This window comes from Apteryx rowi, unplaced genomic scaffold, assembly GCF_003343035.1.
Source record: "Apteryx rowi isolate R43461 unplaced genomic scaffold, aptRow1 scaffold_68, whole genome shotgun sequence".
Lineage (NCBI taxonomy): Eukaryota > Metazoa > Chordata > Aves > Apterygiformes > Apterygidae > Apteryx > Apteryx rowi.
Genome location: NW_020450960.1, coordinates 2,869,579 through 2,895,088, shown reverse-complemented (window position 1 = coordinate 2,895,088; position 25,510 = coordinate 2,869,579). Strand labels below are relative to the sequence as shown.

General features: G+C 40.8%; 1 protein-coding gene across 2 annotated transcripts; it reads left to right on the top strand.

Moving 5' to 3' along the window:
• Nucleotides 1-550: 550 nt before the first annotated feature.
• PTP4A2 (protein tyrosine phosphatase type IVA, member 2) lies at nucleotides 551-23,937 on the top strand. Of its 2 annotated transcripts, XM_026085978.1 has the most exons (7): nucleotides 551-763; nucleotides 10,705-10,796; nucleotides 11,280-11,362; nucleotides 12,867-12,959; nucleotides 18,122-18,252; nucleotides 20,316-20,390; nucleotides 21,378-23,937. In XM_026085978.1, the coding sequence occupies exons 3-7, from the start codon at nucleotides 11,306-11,308 to the stop codon at nucleotides 21,484-21,486; spliced, it is 465 nt and encodes a 154-aa protein (XP_025941763.1). In that variant the 5' UTR covers nucleotides 551-763; nucleotides 10,705-10,796; nucleotides 11,280-11,305; the 3' UTR covers nucleotides 21,487-23,937. The 2 variants fall into 2 exon arrangements, with proteins under 2 accessions (XP_025941763.1, XP_025941762.1); XM_026085977.1 differs by having other exon boundaries at nucleotides 553-763; nucleotides 10,705-11,362.
• The last annotated feature ends 1,573 nt before the right edge of the window (nucleotides 23,938-25,510 follow it).

The window sequence follows — 25,510 nt, the reverse complement described above, 5'->3', positions numbered from 1 at the left end:
GCTGGCGTGGAAGGGCCCGTACGCACGTGGGGTCGAAGCCGGGAGGGGGTTGCTGCTCGTTGCGTCTCTGGGTCGCGCGGGGCGGGGAGCGGCCACCCCGGCAGCGCTGTATGGGGCTCGGCTCCCGGGCCGGGCCGGGCGAGCCACCCCCGAGCGCCCCATCCGCTTACGGGGGAGCCGCAGCGCTGCCCGAGCGGGGGCGCTAGCATGGGGAAGCGGGTTGTACCAATGCCAACTCCATCGCGGGGGGGGAGCGAGACTGTTCCAACACCGGCGGGGGCGAGAGAGCGATTCCTCTGTGCCACGGGGAGGCGAAGCTGGCTGTTCCAAGCCGAACGGCAGGGCGAGCCGTGCGGAAGGGGCGGCGGGACCGTCCCAGCTCTAACTGCCCCGCCGCCGGGCTGCCCTTCCCCCCCCCCTCCCCCGTGGCGGCGGCGGGTGGGCGCTTCCGGGCGAGCGGAGCCGGGGCGGACCGTACCACTGCCGGATGTGGGTGTGAGGCGGGCCGTGCCAATCAGCGCGCGGGCGGGGGGAGGGAGGCGGCCTGTGCGCGGCGAGCCGTGTGGCGGCGCGCGGGCTCTCGGGTCTCTCCCCGCGCGGCCGGGCCGAACCGAGCCGAGCCGAGCCGAGCCGAGCCCAGACACGGGCCCCGCCGCCGCCGGGCCGGGCCCGCTACCGCCGCCCGCCCTCTCCCTTCCCCCGGCCCGGTGTGTGGGAGGCGCCGGGCCCGCTCGGACGAACGCCGACGCGCTCAATGCCCAGGGTGAGGGGGCCGCGGCGGGGAGGAGCCGGGGGGCGCCGGGTGAGGCCCGAGCCCCCGCCCCGGGGCGGGCCCGGCGGCGGGGAGGGCGCTGGGGGGGCTCCCCCCGACCCCTGGGGCTGGTCTGGGGGGTCCCCCCTGGCCTGGAGCGTCCCCTTCGGCGTGAGGGGTCGGTTTGGGGGCATCCTTCGTGGCCTAGGGGTTCCCCCGGCCTGCGCGAGTGGTTTTGGGGGGGCTTTTTCCTGGTTCGGGGAGTCCCCTTGGCCTGCGGGGCTGGTTTGGGGGGGTTCTTCCTGGTTCGGGGAGTCCCCTTGGCCTGCGGGGCTGGTTTGAGGAGGTTATTCCCGGCTTTGGGAGGGTTCTTCCTGTTTTGAGGGGTGCTTCCTGGTTTGGGGGGGTCTTTCCTGTTTGCTCTGGCCTAAGAGGCTGGTTTAAGAAGGTCCTTCGTGGTCTAGGAAGTTTCCCCCCTGGCCTGAGGGGCTGGTTTGGAGGGTCCTTTCTGGTTTGGGAGTTTCCTCTGGTTTGGGGGTGTCCTTCGTGGCCTAGGAGGTTCCCTTTGGCCTGAATGGCTGGTTTGGAGAGGGTCTTTCCTGGTCTTGGGGCTGTCCCCTGGCCTGTGGGACTGGCTTGGCCAATCCTTCCTGGCCTGAGTGGTTCCCATGGCTCATGGGGCTTGTTTGGGGGCTCCTTCCTGGCCTAGGGGGGTCCAAAACCAGCGTGTGTGTGTGGAGTCCCCTTTTCCTGTGGGCTGGACTGGTGTGTGGGATTCCCCCGGCCTGCGTGACAGGTTTTAGGAGAGTAGTTCTTGCCCGTGGAGTTGGACTGTTTTCCTGGGGGTCTGCTCTCACCCGTGAGGCTGGTTTGGAGGGTCCTCCCCTCACCTGGGCAGCTGGGTTGGTTTGTGGCATCCCTCCTGGCCTGTAGGACTGGTTTGTAGGGGCTCCCTCCCTCACTTGTGGGGCTGGGATGAGTAGATCCCTAAGGGCTGGTTTAGGGGAGGAAGTCTGGCTTGTACCTGGACTAGAGGGGGGATTGAAGAGGAGTCTATTGCCGATAGGGCTGCGATAGTGGGAGGATCAGGAGACCTCAGAGGGGGGGTGGTCTGGGGTGATTGAGGGGGTCTTGCTTGTACCTGAGTTGGATGGGGAGGACTCAGAGGGGTTTGTCTGAGAGGAGGGGGTCTTTCTCCTGTGTGTGTGTGGTGAACTGAGGAGAGTCTCTCAGCCTTAGGGATGCGGGAGGAGTCTGCGTAGGGGAGGATGAGAGGACAAAAATTGGAGGTGTGTTTGGGGAAGGGAGAGCTCCCTTGTGTTTAGCCCAGGGGTTGTCTGTAAAAGATAAAAAGATTTTCTGGGGTCTGGGCTGGAAGGTAGGAAGGGGGAAAGCTGGGACCAGTGTTATGGGGATGCTCCTCAGGCTGGGGGGGGTGGGGSTGGAAAGGAAGGGTGTCCAGGATGTGGTGGTTTTCCTGGGGTTTGAGTGGGGGCAGGGCTGTGAATGCTGAGGCCGGTTCGTGTCCATAAAGGGCTGCCCCGTGGGATTTGGAGTTGCCTGGGTTAGAAGCGGGGAGTTTAGGAAGYCTGGCCTGACCAGAGCAGGAGCTAAAGAAAGCACTGGAATTGCTGAAGGTACTAGTAAGAGTAAGAGTGACCTTAGGAAGGCCTGAGAGAGGCTTTGGTAGGGAGCCATGTACTTACTGGATGGGGCTGTGGTTTGCCTGTAAGGGAATGCTTTGGTGGGGAAACCTAGTTATTGAGAGCTGGAAGTTTTGGGTATGGGACACAGCAGGGGTAGCAGGTTGGGGGGTGTTGCAGTACCGGAATTGTCATAGAAGAGGCCTCCACTGTTGTGGCGATGATTCCTCGTGGTTCCTTGGTGTGATTAGTCATGATCTCCTTTCTCTCTCGGGGTGGCTGTGTGCTTGTTGCTTTCAATATGAGAGGAGTAAGGCAGAAAGTTGGCTTTTAAAGGCTACTGTATAAATGGAAACTAGCTTCAAAACCCCCAAAATGAACGAGCCAGGTTCTGACTCAGAACTGCAGTTAGTATTTAAAGAAGAAAAAAGATAAACCCACCACCAGCAACAACCAGAAAACTATCTCCTTATGACTCAACGTATATAAATGCTTAGCTTTAATGAACTTAACTGTTGGAAAGAAATGATGTGTCTCAGTTTGTAAGTTAAGGTAGGAATAAATATCTGTGTGTGTACAGATGCACAGCCAGGAACATAGATCTTCTTAGAAGACAGGGTTCTTATTGTAATGCTTTTGCATACATCTCTAATAAACATAGATGATTGATTTCAGAATTAGTTACCTGTAAATACCCATCTTTCTCTTTCACATGGTAGTACTTAAACATTCTTCCTATATCAGAGCAAAGTTGAACTGTGAACGTAGCATGTTTCGTTGCTCTTGCCTCTGTACTTTGCCCTGTTCTGGAATGTTGTCTTGGTTAACTGTTGTGAGGCCTCCGAGGGAGGACGAACCGATGCACAGGCCTAGAGAGGACTGGGCCACGTGCTGTTCGTGTAAAGGCACATTTCTGCTGTTGGTTTAACAAAGACCATCCATAGCTGAAAACACAGCTCTTTATATATCGTAGCGCAGTCAGATAATTTCTGTAAATGTTACAGGTTGTGTAATTTTGCTAATATCTTTAGAGGAGAAAATGTGTCAGTGAAACACTGCTGTTGAAGTAGGAGAGAGGAGCTATACTTGCTGTGTATTGCCTATTGTAATGGGTTAATTTGAAAGTTTATTTGCCTGTGAAAGAGGGTTGAAGGTTTAAAATTGCACTGTCTAAACATTGAAAAATAGAGCTAATGGCTTGAGAATCTAGGGTAGAAGTTACTCTCTTTGACACATGTGAATTACAGTGCTAGATCAGCCTGGCATCTATTTAGGGCAGTATCTGGCTGATGTATATCATAAGAGTATAAAATACCTTTATAGTGGCTGTTGACTTCAGTATTATGTTGTGGCTCTTTGAACTAATTGTGAAGGGATACAGGAGTCTTAAATCTCTTGATCCTTTTGTGTATTATAGCACTTGAGACGTTGGATTGCTGTCTCTATTCAGGTCACTGTTATGTGCACCTTTGTTTTGTTGCCCCTTGTTTCTCTCTTTTCTGCAATAAAAAGTAATTTTTTTTCCCGTCTCTTACACTGAGAGTCTAGCTATTCTTGAAATAGTTGACTGTGAATTTTAACAATTGAGACTTTGTGGACGTGCAGTGAAATTTATCAGTAAGCTTAAGTTTCAGTGCTGAGACTGAATTTAACTGCCGCAGGAGCATGGAAGAGAAGCCAGTTCTCCACTAAGTCATTTTTCCAGCAGAGGTACATGGCAAATTCAAAGAACTGAGATGAGTAAGATGCAAATAATTCAACTCTAACTTAATTGAATAACATCCCTGTTGCTATGTGATTTGAAATTGCTTTTAAGTCCTGCTTGACTTGTTAATGWTTTTTTTAGTTACTTCATCTTAAATGTGAGAAGAATATTTAGTTTGAGTTGTCAGGGAATATGATTATCAGGACCATATTTTCAAAAACCAACAGTTGATACAATTTAGACAACTCAGCATCCTGATTTTTAGGAATGAGTTGTTAACATCACTTACGTAATCATAAAATGTTTTCTAAAGTAACTTCTGATTTTATGTATTTAAAGTCAAATGTAATTCTGTGACTTAATACAGGGGGATAATAAGCTTTAAATTCCTTTTTCTTAGAGGGCCTTTTGGTTTTGACTGTTTAAACAGTTATAGTTTTAGGAACTTTAATTTTTTGGCCATGGTATGTAAATGACATTCAAATATGTCTTCCTTCTAAAGCTTTTTTTTTTTTTAACTAAATGGTGGGTGAGGAAAGTGTTCAATAATCATAAATGTCAGAACAGCATTTTAAATTACAAAGCAGGTTCTATCTCACAGAAAAGTCTGTAACGCAAAGCACACAGACATATCTTTTTTTTTTTTGAAAGAGTTAATGGAGTGTCTAATCACTTCCCACTGCTGAACTTGCCAAGATGATGTTCTCCGTGCATTGATGCCTGTGTTGATCATTAATGGTTTGACCTCACCCAAATTTAGGGAAGGCAGATAACTTTTTTTCTTTTTTTTTCAAGTACTCAAAAGAGTTTTGATGCAGGATTGGTCTCTTGCTGAGTAGTCTTACTAGGTATGTTTGGCAGTTCTTATTCTTTCCTGATGTTTCACTTTGAGATTTAAAAAAAAGAGTTTTGCTGAGGCAGATTTGTATCTGCTGCTGATGATTTTAAGGCCTAGGACAGAGTGACTAGGTTAATGCAAAAGGAAACGAATGAGTCACCAGCAGAACTTGTCAGCAAACTGGGAGGGAGCTCGGAGGCGGGGGTGGATAGGGTGGAACAGTAGAATTTTTGACCTCACCCCTCTCGAGGCACGTGTCATTCTGAACAAGCTTCCTTCAGAGATTGTTCAAGAATTTTTTCCAAGAATGTTAGTTACAGAATTTGTTCTCTGTATACAGAGAAAATATATTTTAGAAAAGATAGTTGCCTTAGTTCTTATTAATGTTGTATGTTTCTGCTGTGTTAAGGTTGACTAATTTTGGAGATCTTGATGGATTCTTTCACTTGAAGAGTGCCTTTTGCCCCAGAAGAAGCAGCTCTTCAAGACCTTTTTGACAGTCTGTTGATGGAACATAGCTCATTTAGCAGGGCAATACAGGAAAAGGAAGTGAAATCTAATGTACTCAAAATGTCAGGAAAAGTTTAGCTGGGCTGCAGGGTAATACCAGGATTGTAATTTTTATAGGATCAAGTTTTGTACTGTTCAGTGCACTGTCACACTAATTTCTTGCGTATAAATACAAAACGCAAGAAAGAGGTTTTATAGAAGAAGAAAAGGAGAAAAATTCAGCAGCTCAGTAAGTAACTTCATTAACATATCAAATGTAGATTTCCAGTTACATGCACAAAATTAGTTGAGGCAGTTTCAAAATACTGGTCTTAAAAAACACTGAAGTATCCTTTTAATATCGGCTGACAAATTAGCAGGCTTTGCTTTGCATCCTGTGCACTGGCTTATTTTGAAAAGTGATCCAAGTGACCTTTCCAAAGGTATCTCTGTTTTGCAATCTTTGGAAGCTGCAGCTGTTGCAAGCTGTTCAACTGTCTTGATGTAGCAAAGGAAGCACTTTTAAATGTATGTTTTGAAGGAGATGGTGGAGCTAGGAATACCTTATGATGTTGTTACTTATTTCTTAACAGAACTGTTTCCCTAACTTGTACAGGATCAATACGGAAGAGTAAGTGGTTTGCCCAATTTAAGTATTGAATTTAGAAGTCAATCCAAGGATAGGCTGGGCAGCCACTGGAGATGGATATTGGTGTGTTGCTTTTATACTTAAGGCAATCACAAATGAAGCTTCTGTCAAGTCAGGAATTCATTTAACTGTTTTCTCTAAATTAGTTAACTAGCACAAACAAACAAATGTGGGTGATTAATAGAAGGCCTGTCCCTTGCTTACATTTTAAGCACATTCTTGGTATTTTGAATGACGTTCTTCTCAAATTAGCCTCATTAGACTTTATCAAGTGCTCTCAGCATATAAGACTGTAAGTGTGAAGGGTGGGGAGCTGATGCAGTCTGGTGGTAGCTCTCACAGTGCTGTTAGTTTTAAAATAGTCCTCCCCATAGGTGCAGGGACTGTCACAGTTCACTAAATTTGAATGTGTAGATAGGCATCTTGATTGATGATTAATCCCTGATGATTAAGTTAAACAATATCAGAAACTAATTCTCAAGCATATCTAGTTCTTTTCTTAATGCAAGAATTGTTATTGCTTGACTTGTTTGTTCTGCTGTCTCTGTTTTTTCTCCTCCTCTGGTTTCTAATGGAGTAATTGCACCTCATTCGTAGTGCTGATGTGTTAGATACTTCTGCTCCCTTTCTGAGGCCAACCAAATAAAACATGTAGTAATTTTTTGGTTTCTCTCCATGTTCTATCTCACTTTCTAAATAAAAAAAAGTTGAAGATTAATTGGCTGAAATATTATTTCTTATTTCATATTGTACATATACATAGTTACTATTTATTGTAATCAGTCATAACAAGCTCTCAGTTCTCTTGGGATTTCTAAATGCAAATTTGCATTGCTAACCCTAACAGGGAGGAAGAAATTTGGAAGTATTTACCTGGGGAGATCAGAAGTTGTAGACAACAGGATTTTCCCTCTTTTTCATTTTCATAATTTAAAACCTGATTTTTCTTATTTAACTTTATGGTGTATAGCAGTTGAAGGTCATAGGAGGAAGGAATATAGATGTCATTAACCAAATTGTTTTAAAAGTAGGATTATGTGCTACATAAACTTCTAAGAGTCTTACCCTTCTGGAAATCATTTTTCATGCTTAAATACAGTGCTTTACATTTTTAATCACTTCTGAGCTATTAGCTAATTAAACACTCTTGTAATATTCCTGAGGGGAAGGTAAGGTGGTGTCATTCCTGTTCTGCAGACAAGCTGAGCTACTGAAAGGGGCTTGGCCAAGACTGGACCATGAGCAGTCACCGAACTGTGGGTAGGACCTGGGAGCTGGTGACTCCCAGTGCTATACTTGATTTACTGGAACATACTGTCTCCCTGTGTCCCTTATTCATGACCTGGTGAATGGTTTTTACAAAACAGTTTAAAAATAATTAAATAGAAATTAACTCTTTGATTGGCTTGAGGGAAGAGAAGTGTAACCTTAATGACCATATTTGATGCAACTCACAGTGTAGATAGCACTGGATGAGGCCCTTTCAATCAAATGATCAGTGCTGAAAGGGAAAATGTTTAAACAAGTTGTTTAAATACGACAAAATTGTTCTTCCCCCTTGAGACTGTGCGCTTTGGTAATGCTGTAACCCTCTGGTACTCTGGATCCAAATTTGGATCTCCTATACCAAGATCTCTTGCCCACTGTTCTTATTTTAAAAGGCTTTTTTAGGTTCTCAGAAGTAAAGAAGTTAGTCTTTTGACTATTCCTTTGTAATGTAATTCTTCGTGCGACTATCCAGAAAGCTGTCAGATGACTGAGTATACGTTTAAATGGGAGGTGGGAAAAAAAACACTATTTGTCTGAAAGATGACTTTCTTGCATAAAGATTCACAGGTCTTGGACACATGTGGATGCCATAACTTTAGTTATTCTATTCTTGGTACATCATAGCTACAGCAGACTGTAATACATTTTAACAAATCCTTTGCTTTGAGTTACTGTAGTATATATGAGAAAAAGTTGTGACAAATGTGCAAGAATTGACAAATGTAAGGATTTGAATTGATGCGTTTAGATGGAACTCTTCCATCTGGGGTGAGACTTAATCCTGTAATCATTAAACTGATAAAATATTCTGGAATTCATTTTTGAAACTTGTATTTCAGTCATTCAGAGTAAGAACTGCTTTAAGGTCGGGGGAAGTTATTGAAAACATCTTTGTTCTTGCCTCTGGCAACCTAATTAATGTATTTTTTTGGCATTGAAAACTGTTCCTTAAGGAAATAATTGCTGTTCTTTGGGTGATTTTTGACTTCATGTCAGTGAAAAAGATAATTTTGTAGTACTTAATTTGACTATTTTAAAATGAGGATCTCATTAAAACACTGAGAGCACCAAAAGTTTGGGGTGTGAACTTCCAGGCATGTTTTTTTTCCTCCTAATTGTATTCATTTGAGTCTGCCACACTGACCTTTCTGTTGAAGTTATACGTTTGATTTCTGGATGCTAGCTTGGATTTTATTCAAATATTTTAAAAACTTAAATATATATATATTTGTAATGATTTTTTTTTTTTGGCCTCATGCTTTTTACATACCTTATTTCCTTCAGTTTAAGGATCTGTTCTGATAATGAATTATTCTAAAGCAGATAATACCATTCTGGCTAAATTTACCTTTTTTTCCACAAAGGAAAGCTGGTTCCCTTCTTCAGGTGTTCTTTAAGTCAACTTTGCACATCTAAGGGAGTAGTGAAGCTCATTTTATTCTGACTTCTCAGAATAAGTGATACGTTGCTGGCCTACTTATTATTTGCTAGAGACTTTTGCAGAACGTATGAGAGTTTGTACTGTGACATTGCAGGAAATGAGAAATGGAATATTATTAACTGAAGTTAAATTTCAGTCTACTGTCATGATGTCATACTTTCACAAAGCTCTCACTAGTATCTTTCAAACAAGTTCTGCTGTGAAAATGTTGATTAAAAACAGCTTAAAAAGAAAGACTTTTCAACCAACGTGAAAGCCATGTTGCTTACTCTAGTATKTCAGCCTTAAATCTCCCCACTTAAGCTAGCTCAGGTTCGCTACATTTTCATCTCCTTGAACTTCCTGGCAGGATTACATTGTTGCATCTTTTACTGGTGTTGCTACAACATCTATATTTTGAATCCTGTGCGTTAAGGTTGGAAGTTGCCACTATCTTAATGCCCCTGTTTGCAAACACAGAAAAGATTGGGAATGACTAAAAGTTATTACTGCTGCATGACCATTTGGTTGCTTTTGAAATGACTAATTTCTAGTGGGTGGTATCTCCTCTCCCAAATGGCTTGGTGATACAGTGATGTTGGTGAAATTCCTGTGCTAGCAAAAGCTCTAATATATGGCAATTATACTCTTATAAAAGGGTCTCTGCTTGTATGGCCTCCCCCCCCGAAAAAATTAAGCCATACCCATGATATTTTTCTGTATGGGGGCTTAAGCCAAAAAGGTTAACAGGTATGACTGTACCAACAAACGCTTTCAAGTATGTACTTGGGTTCATACTATTTTCTCCTCTTCTATGGCACCTGGTTAATAGGGAGGAGCAGCAAAATGTGTCGAAAGGTTTCCTTGTTCTTGGTTCCGGTGTCTGACTGCCAGCAACAGCAGTTACAAGAAGTCCTGCATCTCTGGGCTAGAGCATGCTCAGTGCAGAAAGAATATTCAGAATAATAACTCTCAACTATCCAGTGAATATTGTGTGTTTATATATAACTTTTTAAATGTCATATCTGGCCTAATTTGAGCAACTTGTCAGAAATGCAGGCAAAGCCATATCCCTCACAAAAGGCTAGTCTCTGCTTCTTTCCCATCAAACTGAAAACTTTAGGGAAAGATATTTCATTAATTATTTTTGGTAGTGATTGATCTTTTAACTAAAAAATTGTATCCCCAAAACCCAGCATGAGGCAGACAGCTGGCAACAAAAACTTTAGCTGAAATAATTTAGTGTGACATAATTAATTAAGTCCGGATGGGGGAGCATCAGTAATAGCAGCTACTAGTTCTGCCTAAATAATTCTATATCTTTAGTCTTTTGCTTTACGTTATGGACTTCAGACTTTAGTGAGGTGAATGTTAGTTCCTGTTGGACTTGGAATTTTCTGGCTTTCCATTATTCTGCATGCTCTGAACGTAATGCTTTACAAAATACAATTGTGCTGTGCTTAGCATCCTGTTTACCCTTTGCTCATTGTTACCTTGCCAGTAGAAGGTGGTAACCAGTAGAAATGCTGTTTTTTCTGGATAGTTATACTTTACTGTTCATAATTATTTATGAAAATAATAGCTTGATTCAAAGGTTCTGTTTATCTGAAGAATTAGTCTGCTAGTTTCTCTTACAAAATGTCAATTATGAGCATCGGATGTGTAGAGACTTCTTTAGAACTGTTCACTATTGCTGGGGCTCTCAGTACAATGGCTGACAAAAGTCTAAAATCTTGTTTGATCAGAATTCTCAATAAGTAAGAAAGGAATGTTGTTTCATACTGTACTAAAAGATGTGATTAAGTTTGTATCAACTAGTTTCAAAAGGAATTTTAGTCCTTACCACTACAAATAGCTTGAGCTTTCAGGAAAGCTGGTATTTGGTGTTTCTGGAATTAGAAACAACAGTTCCTCTTACATGATATTTTTCTTCTCTTTAGGTGTTCTGTTGGAAAATACGTCGCACATTTATGGCGATTCTGAGTGTGAGGGCAGACTTCTGCCAGGCCCAGCACAGCACCCTGGCTGACAAGTGAGCTGGGTGCAGGGGGTTTTACGTGCCATAATTACTTTGCCTTGAAGACTCCAGACACAGCGAACACTCTCAAATATATGGGATATCTTTTGCATATTGGAAGCATATTCCTTTTACTGACTCTAGCAAAACTAAGCATCAAGAAAACAAAGTGGAGAGAAAATCTGCCCTTATTTTTTTGCCTCACCAGTGCCTAAATGTAGAACAGGCTGCCTAGTCTTGCATGTAGTCAGAATTTTTGGAGTCTGAAGGATACCACCTGCAGTAATTGAGGCCTAAGTTGAAGGCAAGTGGATTCTAAAGCAAACCTGCTTTTCTAGAAGYGAAGTCTTTAAGGAACAAACACGGCAAAGCAAGCTCTGATCAATCCCAGGCATTTTAGTGGTCTTTTTAATGTTTTCTGCTGTGAAACGTTTCAAAAGTTATTGAATTTTTTTTTTTGCCCCTTACGCATTTTGTTTGCCATTATGAACCGTCCAGCCCCAGTGGAAATTACCTATGAGAATATGCGTTTCCTGATCACTCACAACCCAACCAATGCAACCCTCAACAAGTTCACAGAGGTAAGGCAGTCAAATGAAGTATCATCCTTCTTATATGTGGAAAGTTTCTACAGAAGTACTAAACAGTCATTCTTCACACCTGTTGTTCACAAAGCTTTGAATGTTACTTGAAACTTAAGGCACTTTTTTTCCGTAGTATATTGTTTGCATTCTCCTGACAGTATGGGAAGAGAATTCACTGATGACTTTTTTCAAGTCCTCCATTTCTTTAACAGAAATAGCGGTTCTGTTTTAGAATACAAATACACCCCTTGCCATCTTTCTTGTCCGCGTTTCTGAAGGACTGCATGTTCTAACCGTAACTGGTTTCTGATCTTTCTTGGCCCTTAGGGTAGGATTAAGTGCAGTGCTCAAAAACTGTTGTTTAACTTATGGGGATGTTTTCTCAAACTGTCCTCCTAGTCCCCCCATAGTCAGATATCAGGTGCTAAAATTTGTCCGTTAAAGATGACATCCACCTGGGTCTAATTATGGGAAGAAAGCCAATTACAATGGGCAGTGTATCGTACTGACACTATGAGGTCTTAAATACTGCAAAATTTAATATTCAGTTTTCTGAAAAAGTAACAGATGGTATCATCAGAGAAATACTAGTACAGCTTATTTCTGCATTCTAGTTTATTCCACATCTGCTATACCTTTGTGCCCTAGTCTTAGTGCCCTTAGTCTAGTCCAGAGGACTTTTATCTTGCATATGTAGGTCTTTTTCATTCTGATGAGATCCTGTCATCTGATACTGATGTCTGACTGCAGCTGCTAAGATTTCCGTCATTTAGCAACATGCTCTTCACCGTGAGTCCACTTAGATATGAATGGTTAATTTTATCTGAAACTCGCATTCTTTTGGTCTCTCTCTTTTTTCCCCCATTATTATGGATTATCTCTCTCAAGACTCTTCAGGAGTCTTGAGTCTGGAATAGATATTATTACTGCTAAATGTTAAAAGTCAAGTGACTCAGTCCAAACGTGAGAGGAAATTCTGCTTGCTGTATGAACCTTCAAAGTGAACTGGAACAGCTTTTGTTTGATCTCCTGATTATTTATCTAGCACAATGTGCTACTTATAGTGCATTACAAGGAAGCTAGAGTATGATGGTGTGTGTGTTCTGTTCCTCCCTGCCTCAAAATGTCAACACTGGCTGAAGCAAGCAGTTCCATGCTTCTATTTAAAGAGGAGAAGAAGCTGCATGGAGAGTATAAGCAGCTATTTTCCTTTTGCTCTTGTATATATGCAGTTTTTTTCCACTCTGGCCTTTCCCTGGAGAAGAATATTTCAGAGGTATTTCATATTTATTCTTGCCATTTGTAACCCTTGTCCTAATGTAGGTCATAAACACTTTTTTTTGATTTGGCCCTTGCTCCTTCATTGTCTAGTCTCCTCGGAACTGTGGAATAACTGAAATACCGCTGACTCAGGATAGTATGTTTAGTTTTGTAGCTATTGAGAAAATTCTTTAATTTCTCACTCTATCAGTGTGCTCACATGTTTTCCTTGTTCTTAAAGGAGCTGAAGAAGTACGGAGTGACAACCTTGGTGCGAGTTTGTGATGCCACTTATGATCAAGCTCCTATTGAAAAAGAAGGAATCCAGGTTCTAGTGAGTTGCCTTTAAAAACTGTCTAAAACTAGAAAAAATCACTGGTCTACAAATGATGGGGATGGCCTTAATATTTTAGGTTCAATAATGCCATGATTTCTTTCAGATTGGCCAAAAGCTGTGTGATTCCCTGCATCAAATAAAGGTGGTTTTGAGAAACTCGCTGTAATTTTGTGGAATGTACTTGCAGATTCATTGCTACGGACCAAGCATTTCAGTTAGAATATAAATTTCTATTCTTGGATTTCTGGATTTGTTAAGATATTTTGGTTGCCTTTTAGTGAATGTGTTGATAGTAGTCCGATGTGAATTTGCAGAACTTATAGCCGGTTCAGCCTTGTGGTTCGTACAACTTAGTTCAGTTTTTTTTCCCTAGACACAGCACTTCTTGGCTTTACCATTGACCCTCTCAGAGTGAAGATAAAACTCCCTTCTCTTTCTCAGTCAAAAGGTGCCACCTTTTGAGACTATAGYTGACATGTTGATAGGCTGCTTGTTTTGCATAAAACCAAGGCTTCCACTGGCTGTCTGTAGTAGAATATCAGTAGCCTCATCATTGCTTGCCTGTAAATGCAATGTAGCTGTTGGTGTCTTCCCTATTCAGCAGGTGGAATTCCATAACTGCTACTCATAGTTAACATTATGCAATGGCTGTCTGACTATATCATCATCTAGTATTGCTCGATGTCTTAGGGGAGGTTTTTTTAATAGGTGTGTGCTCATGTTAAGCTTGCAGGCAGTATTTTTCCAGGCAATACTTCTGAATTATTATAGTGTGTCAGATATAATCAGTTTATTTTACCGAGTGACTAATCTCTGTTGTGATGCCAGAAACGGCATCTTGCCTTCTTGTTGCAGATAGTCTTTTATTACCTCTTGATTTTTATGGCCCAGTTGAAGGAATACTTTTACAGTTTTCCATAAGGAGGAAAACTTTTACTCTGGCATATCTGTGGAGGTTCTACATACAGATCAGTCAGATTTTTTGGCTCCCAGCCCTAGTAAGCACCTACTCCAGTTGTAGGCAGCCAAGTGTGCCTCAGTGTTGTTGGAAAATCAGTCATTCCAAGGCTTCCAGGTTCCTAGGGCTGTTGCTCTGGAATAGCCTTTTATTCCGTCTAGGAGCTGTCCTGGAGTTGGGCATCATATTGTTTCCAGGCATGCTGCTGTGGAACCCCTAGCTTTAGTAGTGCTAAGATTGGAATAGATGAGAAGGATTAAACTTCTGGTGTCTTAGATCTACAGAAGAGTGTGCGGAAGCCCTCAGAGCCCTGATTTGAGCTGGAGCTTAGAGTATTTTTGTGTTTCTGTGGTAGAGCAGAGATTTGAATCCTTCCTAGAAGCCTTAGGCCAGATTCCCCGGGCTCCGGCTGGGACCAGCTGACCTTGGCATCCTGGCAAGTGGTGAGTGGAACTGACAGGAATGTCATGGCCCGGGGCCCTGGGCAGCGCAGCAGCCCTGGGAGCGCTCTTTGCTTTGGAGCAGGCACTTCGGAAATATTTGGGGGATTTTGGTTCTCGAGAAACTTTGAAAACTTGGTGTTGGTTAGAACTGAACTGAAACCAATTTTTTGAGGAAGCTTTTCGAATTCTGGAAATGGTATTTCAGCCAACTCTGCTAAGGGCTGTTCTGTTGGAGAGCCTTTCACTTTGAGTAACGCGTGCAAGTGTCTTGTGCCTGTACACATCTGCCCCAGCCAGCCTGTCTGCATTCAGTGTGGTTCAGTTAGTTGTTCTTAGTATTCTGTTGCTGCAGAAGGCAAAACAGTAGAGAGCACAAATCCACTAGGCACCTGTAAAGGGTAGCAGAAAACAGGGGGTGACAGAGAAGGTTTGCTGCTAGTGTCATCATTGATCCAGGGGATCCCAGTCATGACAGTCATGATATTGCTTTCAAAATTTACTGTATTGCAATGGCATTTTGGTATTTTAAGTCTAAGTAGTAATCAACATGACCACCCCCTACATAGCTTTTCCTTCCTATTAATGCAAGGTTTTTCAAAACAGCGTTCTGTTCTGTTCAGAAATGGTATTGAATTACCAGCTGGCTGAGAAAATAACACATCACTATTTAAAGCTAATATTTGCTTGTAAAAATAATGAAGATTAAATACGCAGCCTCAGAGAGATTAGTGTCTATTTTAAAACTGTTGAGGTCAAAAGCCTAGTAAAACCCCTGAAACTGAGAACATTTTAGCAAAGCCTGCTTTCATGCCATGATACAGAATAATATACTGGCAGGGTGGGTAGAATGTGGCAGCTAGAGAGTTGTGTTGGCAGATGGCGTAGTGAGAAACTAGAGAATTAGATGTACTGTGTTTGAAGTAGTAGTATTGCATACGCATGTTTATCAACAGGGATTAAATCAGGGAGGCAGGAGGTGGAGATGGATTTAGTTTCTGTGGGATTCTGCGCAGTTCTCATAGTTATGTTCCTGTGTAAGGTCTTGTCTGCATAGGAACGTTGCATCAGAAAAACTGCAGTTGGTTTTCCTTAAAGTATTTTTGCACTGACTGGTGACCAAAGAGGCTGTAATAGGTTTGTTTGTCTTAGGGATCTAAGACACATTTCACTGTTCTACTTCTATCAGTTTTTCATTTACTGTTCATAAGTAGGTCAGACTTTTTTTGCTCTATGTGCCCTCCAGACTTACAGAATGACCACCACTTTAATGCTAGCAAGCAGTCAAGAATGCCCATGTTAGGGATGTGAATTCATTGCACCTGATATTTATCGTGTAATCATGGACTCTGGTGCTTGAAGGTGGGAAAGTTCCACACCGGTGGCAACAGTCTCCTCACATGCAGGCACTGGCCATTGTGCTGTGAGTGTTTTGCCACTGTAATTTGAGTTCCACGTGAGCTCCATGTAGATTTTGAAGRAAGGAGTCTTTGTCACCTTAAAGTTCTGTTGCTGCTTCTTGGTCATCTCAGTTCTGCAGTGCTAATCCTGCTGTCATTGCTGATGGGCAAACCCAGAGTTGTTCTTCTATTGAGCAGGGCTGCTCTAGATAAAGAGTAAATAAGAATAACCCTTCTTGCCTATCATTCTTTTCAGCTCCTGGAGGGTGGCACAAAAGAGACATTTTCTGTTTGTACAAGCTCAGTGCATCATTCTGGTTATTAATGACTGTTTTGGTCTTGGAGCTTAGCAATTTGTTTTCTATGCTGCCTGACAGGAATTGAGGTGATGCTGACAGAACTCATAATCAGGAGAAAAACTGCAAAACTTTGCTACAGTTGCTCCTCTAGTCCCAGAATTATTCTTGTATCACATAATAGGCAGTATCCTATACACCAGTGTTTTATCAGCCCTGATTTAATGTCAGTGGTTTACCAGTAACGGTAAAGTGATGCTCTTTGGGGAAATAAGGACTGTCATTAATTCCAACCGGCACAAGAGTTGTGCGGACATGATGGTTAACATGTAAGCTAAAGTAATATAGTAACCTTGTGTATTTGGTGTCTGAAGGAAATGATTTGAATTTAATTTAAACTAAGATATAGAACTGATACGTGAATTCTGTTCTTGCAAGTCCGATTCAAAAGCAAGCATGTTGCAATAGGTAATGCCCAATCTCTTGACAGTCCATACATCGTTTCCTGACAGTGGAAGATACTGGTCCTAAATTAATATAGCTAGCAATATGTGTTTGAGTGAAAAATCACGTAAAGACTTATATTAGGAAGCACAAATTTTACCTTATGATCTTGTTTCTATAGCCTTTTATTTTGCTGTGTTGTCCTAAATATTTTTAATTTCCATTTCCTTTAAAAAGGTGTTCTCTACACTCTTCAGGTTCAGACTTTGTGTATCTGAATTAATCATAAAGTTATTTAGTGACTTGAAGCTTTTTGGTTTTGTAGTTCTGCAATGTGGATTTGCACCTTGCAGCATTTTAACTGCTAACACATTTAGAAGATGCTTTTTAGCTGAGATCGTCTGTACGAACCTGTACTTGCTCTACAGGAAGTGTCAGGGTAGCAGTAAGTGTATTTCAAAATGGAAAGTCTAGTGTTTTTCTCACCTTCCTTTGGCTTGTTGGGTTTCTGCATGCTCTTTTAGGCTTCAGAGAGTATTGCTTCATGTTACCTGTTCTCAAGATAATAACTGAAAGGCATGGTTCTAGCCGATGACAGCAAGAGAGCACTCCTTTCAGAACAGTTTTCTTGCCGTTTGGAGAGGTTGTTGAAAGATATGAAAATCTGGCTATGAATCTCTTTTGTAATATGCATTGCAGTCTACTAATGACAAGTGCTAAATAACTAGGTATCATTTTTGCTAGGTATCGTTTTTCCCCTTGCATCTAGGAGTGCTTTTTCTAAGCACTCCCTGTTTCTGAGAAGAGTAAAACATGTGACATGTTATACTTGGTCATAATTTTAGGACATATAGTACTCCACTTAGCACAGATTCCGGGAGGGAGCTATGACCTAGAGAAAATGGGAAGCTTCTTGCATGTGATTTTGATTTCCAGCCATGTTGGTGATATTTAGTGTGGCCTAAGCAGTTTAAATATTGGCAACCCTTTTTATAGGCAGAAATGAAGTAATAAAGTCTGTTTGGTGGTTGACTTTGCCTTTGCCTAAGTGCTCTTCTCTTTTTGCTTATGAATGTGTTTTTAACTGGAAAATACCTTGGTAATTGTGACTCTCTTGCTTATTGGATGCCATATGTTGCATCTGGACAAGCTGATCCATTGGAATTATACTGAAGTATCTTTTCCTCTGTGCAGAATCTGCAGTACAAACAGAATTTTAAAAGGTTGACACAACCACAGGCAAAAATCTACAGAGTTCTCATCTCTCAAGTATTTAATTGAAATGTCTATTGATTTTTATGTATTTTGAATAAAATGAGATTTAAAAGGCAGCTGTTTTTCTAAAAATTCTATACTACAGTAGAGTTTTATTGTAATTTTATTGAAAAGTCTAATTAACTGGTTGTTAAAAATTCAATGTTACATTATGATATTGATGTGCAAACTTCTATACATCTAGTAAACTCCCCACTAAACTGTTGCTATAATATGTACTTCTTGGCTGAATGGAATATTTTCCTTCTCCTAAATATGGTTACCTTGCTGTTGATTATGGATTAAAATCTGTGTGTGGGCATCTGCTTCAGGAAAGTTTATACTTAACGTCTTTTTTCCTTCAAAGGACTGGCCGTTTGATGATGGAGCACCACCCCCGAATCAGATAGTTGATGACTGGCTAAACCTGTTGAAAAGCAAATTTCGTGAAGAGCCTGGATGCTGTATTGCTGTTCACTGTGTTGCAGGGTTGGGAAGGTTAGTATTCTGCTGTCTTGTTTTTATGCTGGATTTCAGTAAGGGTTTATATTTTGGGAGGTCGGTCATGGAAGGTGTTGAGTAAATGTCAGTTTCTGTTTCCTCCCAAGTAACACTTTTAAGTATTATCAACAAGTTTGTATCAGTAAAGCAAAACAGATTTACTGCAGTGTTGAAGTCTTTGGTAATTTCATGGCTCTGCTCCAGGATAAGAGAAAAATTTGGGGTGTTCAAGACACTTCTGTCAATCACAAATGACACAAGAGGAAGTAGAGACACTACTAATTGAAAGTATTTCTTCCTGTTAAAGGAATAAAATCTCTTTGCTTTTTGTCAAATGCAATACACATGTACAGTGCAATTTCTAAGGCCATACATCTTTTTGTTTTTTTAATTTCCTCCTATTTTCAACTGGGTATGCTATTCAGCATACGGCAAAAAATGCATTTAGAAAAAAACACTTCAATTGCTGGCTTTTCTTACTCTAATGTGGCTTCATTTCAGAGGCAAGTAGAGTTAGGCTAGTGTTTCTTGCTCACATGCAGGCTGTTTTTTTTTTTTTTCTTTTTTTTCTCTTTTTCCTTCCCTTCTCCCCTTCTCACCCCTCAAAGTGTAACTTCCTTCTCTAGGAAGAGCTCCCTTTCAGGATGAAATAAAAAATACGTATAAAAATAGTTAAATGCTACATTCCTATACTCAAATGCAATCTTTGGATGTTGTGTTTATGCTATGAACTAGGAAGGAGTGGAGCTTGTGGGACTGTTAATATTCAAGGATCTGAATAATTAGACAGAAAGGTGAATTAAAGAAAGCAAAGTCAGATGTAAGCAGGATAGTGTGTGTCAAGTTCTTAAGTCTCTTCCACTAGAGAAGAAGAGATAGGGGGGAAAAATGGCCAATGCTTTAAGACTAAAACCTAGCCAGACAAAACCAAGGCARTTAGCATGATTTGCTTATCCATTTCTGTCATATTTTTAGCTGAGGATCATCTTTAGGAATGTGCCCACATGTTGTAACTCAAATGATTTTAAACTTTCCTGTTTCTTGCGTGGTATCAGGTGAAAGGGTACAGAAGTTTCCCATCTGGTGTGTATCACGTAAACTTGTAATGTATATTTATTCCATACAGAATGACCTTTTTGCTGTTGTTCTCAGACTCTTTCTGGCAGAAGGAAAAGGAAAAATTTTCCAGATTTTGCTTTAATCTGGAAAACAGTCTACCTGTAGTAGGCATTTAAACCTCAGCTATAGTAAATAGAGACAGCATTAAAAAAAAAAAAAAGGTGCTTAGTGCTTTTGAGATTTCAGATTATTTCCTTTGGAAAGCAATTTCTTCTGTTTATGCAGGTGCAGCACAGCAGCGATAGTGTGAGTTGTTTCTCCTAATTCCTGAACTGTTTCTTGTTTAGCTATGAGTACAAGTTGTCCAATTGCCATTACCACTCTACTGTCAGAGGTGCTGGTGGCAACTGTATGTGTTTACTAGGATGAACATCAGCCCAATAGAAAATTAATATGTACTCTGATTTCAGCTCATTTGAAAAGCTAGGTCTTTACACTTAACTGATTTCCAAAGTGAGGACCCCAAAGTAGAAAGTTTTGCTTTATTGCCTTTGGAACTCTCTGGTTCTATATGTAGCATACAGCAAAAAAATTAATCTATAGAAGTCGTCTGTTAAATGCCATATAGAACTACCTCATGTGCAGCTAAATCTATAGTGTCATAAGAAACAAAATGCATTGAAGAGATACTATAGACTTCTTTGAGCAAAACAGAAAATTAGGTCATAGGGAAATGAGAAAGCATAAAAATCCACAATTATTGTTTCATGCCAAACATTAAGGAGCTATTGTTTTTTGGGGGTGTGTGTGTTTGTGCTGGAAGCAGAGCTGTCTGTTAAAAGGAATTTTGCATAAGATACTCAGCAGGCAAATGTCTTTTTGTAGATAAGGTTTAAAGAGAAGACACTTAAATATTTGCTTATAGATTAATTTTGATGTATTTTGAGGGATTCAATATATTGGTTCTCCAGATCTTGCTTAAATATTGATTTCTCATTTAGGGCTCCTGTCCTGGTTGCACTTGCTCTCATTGAATGTGGAATGAAGTACGAAGATGCAGTTCAGTTTATAAGGCAGTAAGTTAAGCTTAACAATTTACAAGAAATTTCCTGGTTAATATATTAAGCCATTGGACTCTTGAAATTCTTTTCAAAATTTTCTTTGAATTTTGTTTTTGAACTTTGTTCAAAACTCAAGCTTTGGAACTTAAAAAAAAAATAATTTACAGGCTAGAGTTGTAAAAATTGTGCATGAGTTGGACAAAGTGTTCCTCATTCAAGAGAAACCGTAGTGAGATTGAGCCCCTAAGCAGCATAGTTTCTACAACAAGTACCCGAACATCAGCACCCCTGCAGGTGTTTTGTGCATTATCCAGTTGGGAAATGTCAGCAGCCACCCAATCTGGAAAATAACCAAACTGGTTATTGGTGAGACTGTAGAGCTCTGTTGTTTTAGTGTTAACATCAGATCTTGAAATGAAGCCCAGCAGGTAAGAGATATTGACTAAGCTTTGCCAAAAAAGCAATTCATCCTTTCATAGAATCCTCAAGTTAACAGTTGTCTCCATAAACTACACTGTGTCAACAGATTTTTTTTTTTTTTGAGCTTTTCCTTTCTTAAATGCCTTTTTCTCCTTCTAGGTACAATACCTTTCATATTTATGCTAAATTATTTTCTGAGCACCATTTACGTATTCGTATTTGACTGTCATGGTCTTTCTTAGCTACTATATTAAGTAGTATGTGCATCTTCAAGGGAAGGTTGACCTTGATGTTGTTCAGTGAGTACTGCTGGTGATGGAAACAAACTCTCCCAATCCAAGAAAATATGCCGAAATTTGCTAGTTGGATTTTGATTTAACATTGGCACATAGGTAATGAACTGCATGTGCTGGTCTGGTTTATCCTTCCTCAGACTKTCAATGGATAAAGAACCAAGCCAAAATGCCATTGTATAGGTATGGAAAAGCTTTGAAAGAAAGTAACTGGTCTGCTTTAGAATATATACGGTGATTGAAGCAGTACTTTTTCCATTGATATTAGCCTTCATTCTGTTTGTTTTAGGAAAAGGAGGGGAGCTTTCAATTCCAAACAGCTGCTTTACCTTGAGAAATACCGACCTAAGATGCGATTACGCTTCAAAGATGCCAACGGTCACTGCTGTGTTCAATAGAAAGAGATACTAAACGAAGGCAGAAGTTTATCATGGCTGTTTTCTGGACTCTTGGCACCTGGAAATGTGAATCTGGAATCAAACTACGTCATCAAATTAGTGGTGGAGTCAGTGCTCCTCAACCTCTGTCCTAATGGTGGTGATGATTAAAAAATAAAAAAATAAAAAAAAATAAAATTAAGAGAAACATTTCAGTGAAGGATTATTTTCTCCTCAGGCTGCAGTTTGAACATCTGCAAGGAGAAAATCAGTTTCAGAACCTTCTGTATTTTTAACTTTTTAAAAAAAGAAATAAAGTAAATTTTATGTCTAAGGAAAACCAGCAGAGCATTGGCTTGTGCAGAAGCTATTTTCTTGATTTGAGGAAAGTACCCCACAGTTAGGTCCTGATACGTTAATTCCCATGGGACTCTTTTAAATGGAGTTACTTTTTTTTTTTTTTTTTTTCCTTTTGCTGAGAGCTGGCAGACAGAAATGAGGAGAAGCTTTTGTTGCTGTATGTGAGCAGTCTGACAGCCTTAAGCCCAACGTGGGCATTCTCCTAGAGATTTGGTGATGTTTGTGTTGCATGTCCACATGGTGTTTAGGCTCTGCAGGTGGGAGGAATTTCCTGGTGGGCTTTAACAGAAGACTCGCTACCTAATATCTTTGTTGAATCCGCTAAAGGCCTTTTCTGATCGGTGGGAGATGGTGTTTTAAACGTGTGTGTGTGTGTATGAATGCATGCATGTGTGTGTGGTTTTGTGTGCGTCTAAGTCATATTTCTCCAAAGAATTTGGCTGAAATATTAATTGTCTTTCTGTTGTTAGATAGAAAATCTATCCTGGCAGAAGACTGATGTTCAAAGTGTCATAGGTGACCAAGGGGGAGTTCAGGCAAAGATTTTAAATAACTTATCTGTCATAAGGAAAGAAAAAAGGCTTTTTGCTACTGTCCAGATTCTCTGCCTTACTGAACACAGTAAATCAGGACTTGGAGGGAGGGTCTCATTTGTACTGTGCATGAGGTAGAGCTAGTACGCACAGAAATGTGGTCCACAAATATATATGCCTGATATGGGTGTTTTCCCAGACTAGCCTTCATGTACAGTTCAGTTTAACCACTGATTGCCTTGTTATTTTTTATTAGATTCTTTTGGAGGGAGCATCTCTGGTTGCACACCAACATGCCTAACGTGCGTTGGCAGACCATAACTTACAGGGTGGGAAACACGTGCTGGTTTCGGAGTGTGGGGGCTGAGTGTATGATTTGTGGGCCAGCGCTGCGTCCTCTTTGTAGGGCCACCGATGTGCTCCCTGGATTAATCAAGACAAGTCATTTTATAGCCTCTAAGAAGCAGTTTCAGCCAGGCTACTTTACCAAACACAGGTTAACTTAGTGCCCTGCCCCATTAGTGACCTCATATGCTTTCAATTTGATGTTATGTCTGTAATACTCAGCCACTGAAGGCACTGAATACAGGTTTAAGGTCATACTGTCCTGTGATCTTTTACTGTGGAGCACCAAAGGCTTCTGTCTGTGCCTGTAGTAGGTGCAGACTGGTTCCCATCTCTTACTGATACCTCAGATGCTGGCGATGTGAACTGCCTACGCAGGGTTTCTTCCTGTTCTAGAGTTGTTTTTAATTTGTAACATAACTGCACAAACACTTTCAGAAAACAAGTAATGGACTTTTATAATTTTATTCCTAGAAGGGATTTATAAATTTAAGCAAAAAAATGATGGTACTTGTCAAGCCCCTCGCTTTACAKATATGCCAGCAGGCCTGTGTGTAGGTTCATGGCTAGAAAACACTGCACTCTGCAAAACTCGGTCTTGTACCCTGACTCAAGTTCTTTGTTGTAATAAGTTCCTTCCTCCCTTTAAGATGTGTAATGTTCCTGATTTCTTTAATAGATAAAGGAAACGCAAAAGTGTTTGTAATGTCAATGCCTATATTAGGGAAATAACATATCTGGCAACGTTTGATTCCATGTGGAAGGTAGATAATGCTGAAAGTATCTAATTCTGGCCTTTACCTTCCCCTCACAAACTAGAAACTAATGTTCTAACTGTTTCTGCAAATTAAAATCGTTCATGTTTTTAATAAAAATGAAATACTGGTAGTTAAAGCAGATTTGACAAATGACAGATGTTGGATTGGAGGGGAAGGTGTTGAGCTGGATTAAAAACCAAAACCCGAGCCCTTTTGAAGAACAATAAAAAATATTTTACATGCTGTAYGTATAATTTTGCATTTTTCCCCCTAGTTTTACTCTGATTTATAATGTACTATTTATCATATACTATGACTCGGCAGTCTTAATTGAGGAAAAAATAATGGAAGGCACCTTGATGCAGACTATCATACAGTGTAGACACAAATGGGGGAAGCTAAATTCTGAGCAATGTCCGGTAGACACAATAGTCAGCACTTGGACATAGTGCAATAAAGTTCTTGCAGTAAAATGTTTCTTCCCTCTGGCTCTTGATGAATTTATTGCAGTTCATTAATGTTAAGCGCTGTTCTTTAATCTGATCTCTAAAGGCTTTCAGACAAGTCTGTCCATGCCCCTTGTGTTACTAATCACCATTCATTGGCTTGAACTTGGCTTTGTAACTATTGGGAAACACAGTTCTACCTTTTTGAGAAGAGCAGGCAATGCTGCAGATAACAGGTAATTTGACTGGAAGAAACAGTTGCTAAAACAAGTAAATATATTTAAAACAAACAAACAAACAGTCTCTGGTAACTTTCCCAAGAACTGTAAAAGATCTGTTGCAAAACTTTCCGTTGTGCCCCGGACAAGACTAGACACCATGCCACCTGGCAGGGGTTGAATCGGGTTATTGTTTGGTGATAACAATGAGAGACTTTCTGCTCTCTTGGATCCCAGTCAGTTCCCCTCCATGCGCAGTGGAATGCCACTGAATAGATATGTTTAATTTATTTAAATAGTACTGAGGTGCTATATTCCAGGCTTCACAGATAACAATTCCAGTCGKCTTTGCTTAAATGCCATCAAAGAAATATGTTCCTTGCAAATCAGTATCATGTTTCCAATATTTATCAGATTTTCCCACCAGTATATTAGAACAAGTTTTTGGTCCCCGTTGGCAATGAGATAATAAGGCACTTTGACCCTAAGACTGGAAGCAGTAACTGTGAAGCTTCATCTTCTCTTCCTGTGAGGATGTCTTTGTAGAGTTTTTCTTAACATCAAACTCTGTTGCTTGTTTTTTCAAAGTTTTTACCTTTTGGTTAGCATGCACAAAAGTGAAACATCTTGCTAACCAAAAATATCATACACTTAATTGCAAATGAGATAGTCTTGTATGATATGAGCTTCTTGTCTCTTGTTAATTTTTTTTTTTCACTTCCATCTCTACAACTTCAGATACTGATACTTCCTTTAACTGGAGATAACGCTTATCACATGCGTATTTATATCACTCAAGATACTGCTTCTGAAGTAATTAAGAATGATATGCAAAGTGGAGTGACTCTCCATGTGTAAAGAAACTGTAGCAATCATGATTTGCACTGCTACAATAGAGTGTATTCTGTTAACTAAATAATTATAAATCATTTAATTTAGTGCTAACACTTGCAATTCGATCCCAGGGACGGTCTTAAGAGAGTGTTTTAAGGATGTGTGTCTTGGGGGATGGGAAGAGTAGCTTTTTGTCAGTAAATGGATTTTGAAGTAAAATGTCAAGGTTTCTGTCAAATCTGTTGCCTCTTTAGATTTGTGTAGTGTCTCTGCTCTAGATGAAATGTTCATGTACATGCTGAAGATGGCCTGAGTCAGGCTTTTGGTTTGCGGTGCTGTGCTCTCCACTCACGGTCCCTAACAAAGGCATAAAGGCTGCTCAAGCTAATGCRTTGGAGCACCCGGTTATTTGCAGCTGAGCTGCGCAGTGAGTTACTAAGCCCTGGTAACTGGGTTGCTGTAATCTGTCTGGTAGGCTGACTTTGCTGAGTGCACAGATGTAAAATGGGGGGTATTRAGGAGCCCCTTGACTCTTCTATGAAAATGGAAAG